General features: G+C 35.1%; 1 protein-coding gene and 2 pseudogenes across 1 annotated transcript in view; 1 reads left to right on the top strand and 2 right to left on the bottom strand.

Annotated features, from left to right (window-relative positions):
- Positions 1-2,143: 2,143 nt before the first annotated feature.
- LOC141431939 (uncharacterized) lies at positions 2,144-3,589 on the bottom strand (annotated as a pseudogene).
- A 650-nt stretch (positions 3,590-4,239) lies between these two features.
- On the top strand, positions 4,240-5,029 carry LOC141431947 (RNA polymerase II transcriptional coactivator-like; annotated as a pseudogene).
- A 1,021-nt stretch (positions 5,030-6,050) lies between these two features.
- Positions 6,051-7,087, bottom strand: part of LOC141431733 (ethanolaminephosphotransferase 1-like) — a 25,012-nt gene continuing 23,975 nt past the window's right edge. Inside the window, exon 6 of the mRNA XM_074092909.1 lies at positions 6,051-6,068. Coding sequence (XP_073949010.1) covers positions 6,051-6,068 — 18 coding nt within the window. The remainder of the gene's footprint in view (positions 6,069-7,087) is intronic.

The raw sequence follows: 7,087 nt of genomic DNA, 5'->3' as shown, positions 1-7,087 counted from the left end.
CCCTCACTAGCGTGACTGTTAAGTCCTAAAACTTACAAGATTTCTTTAATATCTTTACGGATTTTACTACATAAGTACGAGTATAGGAAAACCGCTATAGGCCCGGCCTGCAGTACAACCTTTTCCCAAAAAACGCTCCATTTCCTTTGCCTTCTAAGATGAAAACAATGATGGCTTACTGACAAAAGGTTGTACTGCGGGTCGTGCTTACTGCGGTTTACTTATACCTTTATAGTTCCCAAATGAGCTAAACGTCTCCCTGGGACCCTAACACAAGCATTTATGGCGATTATTAAGCATCGTGATCACTTTGAAGAAATAGCTTGTTTTCAAGTAAACTTACAAACAAAAATCTTAATAAAAGTGATTATACCTTAATGTTTTAGTTTACTTCGTTTAAATTTGTGTTTTCTTCACAGTAGTGACGAAATAACCCTTTATTGTTTTTGATGATGCCTGTAAAAATATCATTCGAAGGTAGTACAAATGTATATGGAATTGTAAATAAAAGTATAATAATAAAATTACCACTCCTAATAACTTACTTATGATATCGAAAATTCCATTCAAGCGGTTATTCTTTAGTAATACATAGATTTTTAACATTTTCGACCAGTATTTACACATACTGTAGGGTGTGCATTGTCGTGGATTGACTCGATTCCAGAGTAAGCTATTGGTACATTGCGCTGCAGCAGCGCGCCACCAGCACTCGCGTTGCCTACTCAATGCACGCCACAGGGTGTGCTTGACAGAAATGTTTAATCAAAAATCAAAAAAAATATCCCCATTAAATGCCTGGTGCATGTACGATGAAAGATTTAAACTAGTGAAGAATTTAAACTCTTCACTGCCACAAAATAAACGAAGTGACGTGCTCTGTACGCCACAAAAAAACCAGCGACAAATCAACTTGATTTTTAACGACCACTTGCAGGCTCTTTAATCCAGGTTTAAGTGTTCTTAAGTCCTGTCAGATCAATATTAAATCGAGATTTTAAAAAGCCTACAAGATGTCCTAATTCTCTTGCAGAAGGATTAATTTCGAGTTGAATGTTGGTCATGTATAGATGACCGTGGCGTGTGAGGCATTCCATTGGCTGTCACGACTGGATGACTCTGGCGGTGAAGAGTTTAATATGTCTAATGCTATAAATGAATGAGCAAGCATTATGGCCAAAGTAAACTGAAATGTGTTTCAATGATTAGATAGAAAATTTTTTGTAAATAAAAAGCACAATTGTTTAATACTTGTTTGTTATAAAAATTTGTAATCGATAAATTGATATTGTACTGTATTGTATCAACTTAACAAATTAAGCAGGAACTAGTCTGCATTAAATCTTCATTTATTTATCGGATTACATTTCATTTTGGGGTGAGAAGTTGTCTCATTAGTTATATTTTAATCAAGAAATAGATAACGCTAATCAACGATTAGGGCCTACGCTAGCTGACGCGGTTTGGAAGCCTATTGAAAAATAGTATGAGCAGAGCATGCGACGCGTGCGACGGATTTTACTGTACCCGCGCCAGCTAGCGTATAAGCGTAGGCCTTTATACTGGATGTTTATTATTTACAGTACATCAAAAATATTATTAGACTTGAATGAATTAACAGAACTAAACACCACTAATGTGAAAAAAATACCTATCTCAAACTGCTTTTTACAAAGCAGTATAGTAATGAGAAGCAAAAATTTAATGTTGAACAGCAGAGTTATTCAACCTTATAATAAAGAGCTAAAAAGTGATGTAACTGCAATATGGCAGAAACTGTTTACTTTTTGATTTTTCTACCCCTGAATCTGAATACAGGTGAACTTGATTGTTAGATTGAATGATGAAGATATTTTACAGGATGATGAAGTTCATTTGAATCAAACTTACTTTGTCCAAAAGTTTTCGAGATAAAGTGAAGTGTTTTCAAGATAATCATAAATTTTATCTTAAAAACGAAAGTATTGGACTAGTAAGTTTGCCTGAAAATTACTAAAAAGACCTAATTATATTATTTATATTTCTCCAAACAACCTGTAAAATAAAAATAAAAAGATTTTTTATAGTTCACCTATTGGTGCTGTTGTGATTTTATTGTTACTGTCTTGTGTTTGTAATCAATACAAAGTAAAAAAATAAATTTATCAGCTGTAATCAACACATTTTTCTTTCCATATCTTTTTGAATTTTTTCTCTATTTTCCTGTTGTTGGATAGAGATTCTAAAAGGCTATCTAGTGCATTCTTCAGAGCTTGCCATTGCATGAAGCTGAGGTGGCTTGTTAAAGATGATTCACTGTTTTCATTTCTGCAAGTCTCCTCAATCTTTATGAAATCTTTTAAAGAATTGGTATTAGTCACACTTGCCGGAGAGTGATCATATTTGATTTTTTGTCTTACTTCACTTTCAGGTTTTGTCTTTGGGTTAGCAGTTGCTTTGAAATTTTCTCTTGAAATTATCTCTCCCTGATCTGTATTCAGCAACTGTGTTGACAGTGATAAGGGAGTTTGGGTTTCTGATTTAAAGTATGGTATTTTGGGCATGTCCTCAGACTCATTGTTATCATTGACCTGATTTACAAACTCCAAGATGCTGCCAAGATTATCACCATCCTCATCCTCAACTCCAATCAAGTCCTGTTGTAACTTCAAGCATTTATCAGGAGTCCATTCAAATCTACCAAAGTTGTCAAAAAATTCTTCAGATCCAACCAATCTTCTAAATCTAAAGGAAAGTTGTAACCGTCTGGCAGCAAAACAACACCCTGTACTTGAAGCTTATCTAGCCAAGGGAGCAATTGTGAGTACCAGTTACAGGCATGCCGTAGCAGCACGGAACACATGGACCACACACGACTCAGCACAGCATAAGGCATTAGTGACATCCAGTGACTATCACCACTTCTTATGCGGTCTAAGTAAAAAACTGATGCTTTTTTAGAACAAATACATATTCTCAACATGATCTTTGAAAATGCAAGCAGTCTTACTAGAACATATTGAAGCATTTGCCTTGTTGGTAAATAAAACTCGTCATCAACCGGTGGCAATGTGTCACTGAAGCTTACAACATCTTTCAAGAGATTCAGCAACAAATATCTTCTTAAGGCTACATTGACTTTCTTGAAATTTCTGTACCCAATATCGTTGCGAAATTTTTTATCGAATTTGTAAGCAAATCTGGATAGAATAGCACTTTCTTTGTGCAATGGAGATTGTTTGGATAGCACTTTGATTATATTTTTACATATAGACCTTAATTCCTGAATCCCTGAAATCAAACAAAATATTACTAGAAGATGTACCCATTGTGGACCATAATTTGAACCTAAAAATCGTTTAATTACAAGCATGTGAATCGGTGGGAGCTAAGTTCATGACCTTTTTAGTAAGCACTATTTAAGCTTACCGGCTATTCGACTACATGAAAATGTATGGATAGGTGGTGGTAACAATGAGGCATCGTTCCAAGGTTCTAGCATTTTAAGTTATGAGTAAAAATAATTCAAAACTATAATTTGTAATCAAACTTCTTAGGTTATGTGTACAGTTTTTTTGACACCTAACCCTAAGTACCGCCAGCCACTCGCCACAGAATAGTAATAGTAATGCACAGATTACAAGAATCGGTGATCATTCTTGACTTGATAAATACCGACCAGATAATTATTGGCATGTCAATACCGACCCTGTGTTTCGTGTACACGGAATATTAATAAATTTAGTAGATTAATTCCCAATTAAAAAATGAAAGACGACGATAATTATAATTGATAGTTTTATATACTGTACTATAATGAGCTCTCCATACTTAAGTGACGTAAACGGCGTGAAATATAGACGAGGTAAGTAAAACGAGAGAGATAAATCAGACGTATGCACGCTACGCTCTTTTGCCTCAACTCACAAACTATAAAGAGAACTAACGTCTTCAACTGGAGCGTTTGTATTATACCGTTCCTCTCGCTCTCGTATTAAACAGTATAAGTGTCAGAGGGACCGCACGACACGAACTTCGAGTTTCGAGTTTCGTAGTAGCCCTGCAGGACCAACGTTACGAAACCCATTAGGTGGACTAGGTATCGACGAGTATCGCTATCAAAAGTATCTATACTTACTGGGTATCGAACGAAAGTATCATTCGATTTCGAACCCTAAGTACTATGTTATTATGATTATATCTAATCTACATCTAGCTGGCTAAGCTCCTGTCAGTTTCTATGGGCGTGTACACAAAAACAGGGCCGGTATTTCCTCCATGTCGGTGTTATCCGGGCCGGGAAAGAGTGTCCACTTTGCTTTTGTATCTTTCTTATTCAATGTACTCTGTGTCTGTGTACTACTCTACTCAGTATATTTACCGAACCGGCTACGTTGACGATTTCAAAATTTTCAAATTGAACTTAAATAGGTAAGTAACGTTATATTATTTCTAATCCTGAATGTCTATAGAGAACATTATTTGAATAAAGACTGCATAATTACTTTCACCTGTGTTATAATCTAATGGAAATGTTTAAGGTTAACCATGTATCTTGCTTTTACTCCAACAGCTTTGATTCGCTCAAACCATAAATATGCCAAAGAATAAGAAAAAACAAGAGAGCTCCAGCGACAGCGATGAGGGACCAGTCGATGTAAGTCAATTATTTGATTCTAATTAGAAAACTGTCTGACTTAGTTGTATGCTTACTTCAGTAACTGTTGCATTTCAGAGAAACCCTCCACCTGAGAAGAAGGCGAAGATGGGCTCAAGGACTGATGATAAAGAGCCCACGTGGGTCTTAGAGGGCAAGAAACTAGTCAAAGTAAGGGAGTTTAAAGGAAAGTATATGTAGATGTTCGAGAATTTTTAAAGAATGGTGAAATGTTACCAGGGAAGAAAGGCATTAGCTTAACACCTGAACAGTGGAGGAAATTACTCGCCTTAGCTGATGAGGTCAATGAGACCATCAGCAGTAAATGCTAATGTAACAAATAACCTAATTGTATGTTCTTGCTTGTATGATTAAAGTTGATTGTTGAATCTTCATGTGGTTTGATTTATCAGTGGAGGACATAATAAACTACTTGATCACCAATCAAATTAAGATTTGGATTAAATTTATGAAAGTTGTGTAGATAAACAGAATGCATCACCAACCTTCCATCTCCATATTTTTGTGATAAAAAAATATTTTTAATACAATCAATCTTTTTTGCGGACTGCACTTGTGTTGTTATCCAAACTACATTTCCAAACCAAATTTCATGTAAACTCACTAGATTATCACTACCAGATTAATGTATAGTCACTGGACTTACATAAGTATGCCAAATTTATTTTTATTTTCTATCCTTACGGATGGCCACAGCCACCACACAAGTCAGCTGATGAATACTTTCAGAATCAGAGAGACACTGGCATTTAAAGTACAATATTTGACAGATTAAGTATTTCCATATTTTTTTTTCTTACATTTTTGAAATACCTATGTAAAGTTTCCCCTACCACTGGAAGAGGAAATCATACCTAACTATTTATTCTTTCTGTCAACTAATCTACAAAATGCAATGTTTCCATGACGCTCTAGTAAAATCCCCATTTAGCATCATGGGCTACCCATAGGCGTAAATAGACGGAAGGGGGGGGGGGGGGCACCCCAGTATGGTCTAGTGCCCACCCCGGGATGTTGGGCTCCCGATTCAAAATTCTATAATACTGATACCTTCACACGAATATCCAGGCCAGGCCCACCCTGAAAAATAACCCTAGATACGCCAATGGCTACCCTACCACACGACTTAAATGACTACCTACCTACAACATAATAATAAATAAAAGCTTGTAATAAAATAACCCTCCTTCAGCAGTTGGGTGAAAATATAGTTTATGGCAGGCATGCAATTACAATTCAGTTTAAGAAAAAAAAACATTTTTTTTTATTTTATTTATTTTACTCTTTCTCCAACTCTTGATTTAAAATATCTGGAAGTAAACTTAAATAAGAATATAATATAAATAAATGAAACAGGTACAAAACTTGAGCTGTTTGATGTGGTAAACATTAGTTAATCCTGTTCCAGGCCCTGCGAATATAGATGTGCTACCACTAAATAAATCATAGTTTTATGTTGTTCACCTATGAGGTATTAATTTAATAAACAAATAATATTTTAATGAATTCAAATTATTTTGTACCGTATTGTATACTAGTAAGGTAGAATATTTGTTTACATTTATGTGGTTGCTATTATGCACTATGCCTGGAAAAGGGTTAACCAATGTTATTTCTTGTTATTTCCTATAATTATTTTGATATAAATTTCCATTGGCATTTTTTATGGAAGTAAATATATTGCTTATTCTATTAAGAATGTGTTTGGACTAATCTGATGCCTGTTTCACTCATGGTTTAACTGGCACAACTGAACTATGATAGGTATTGTAGGTTTGTTTAATGTTGCTCTCAAAAGCAATGTTTGTTGACGTGACTGTTTTCTAAGTCTATACTAAGGCGCGCTTTCGCGGACCAAAGTGGTTGTTTTGCAAGTTGTATGCCAAATGACTATGGTGGGTAGATAGAGTGAATTGCAACACATTTTGGGCCAATTAAAACTCATCCTGCTCACAGCAGTCTTTTTTTAATATAACAAATTTTACTAATTTCAAAAAAGGTGATGAATGTGAACATATGAACCTATTGTATTTGAGGCATAAACATAAGTATAATTTTACTTTCACTTAAAAAAAAAGATAAAATCGCGAAATTTAGAAAATACCAGCAAAAACGTGGACGGGATGAGTGTTAATTGGCCTAAAATGAGTTTCAAGTGAAACTGCGAACGGTGCGAACCTGCATACGACCTGCCAAACACTGTACATATAACTCAAGAGGTAACGAAACTGCTAACCAAAGGTTAAGTAGTATCAAAATGTATGGAACTGTCATTCATTTAGGTTTACCTGTATAAGTCCGAGTTAACTTCTAACCCAGAGTTAATTTTTTAACCCTAGACCATGCAAGCGGCGCTAAAGGAAGAGTGTTTAGTATACTTAAATCGCAAGACACTGGCAAAAAAAGGCTATACAATTTTTCTAATTCAAA

The sequence above is a fragment of the Choristoneura fumiferana genome, chromosome 10, assembly GCF_025370935.1.
Source record: "Choristoneura fumiferana chromosome 10, NRCan_CFum_1, whole genome shotgun sequence".
Lineage (NCBI taxonomy): Eukaryota > Metazoa > Arthropoda > Insecta > Lepidoptera > Tortricidae > Choristoneura > Choristoneura fumiferana.
Note: the sequence above shows the minus strand (reverse complement) of the source record. Positions and strands in the feature narration are given on the sequence as shown.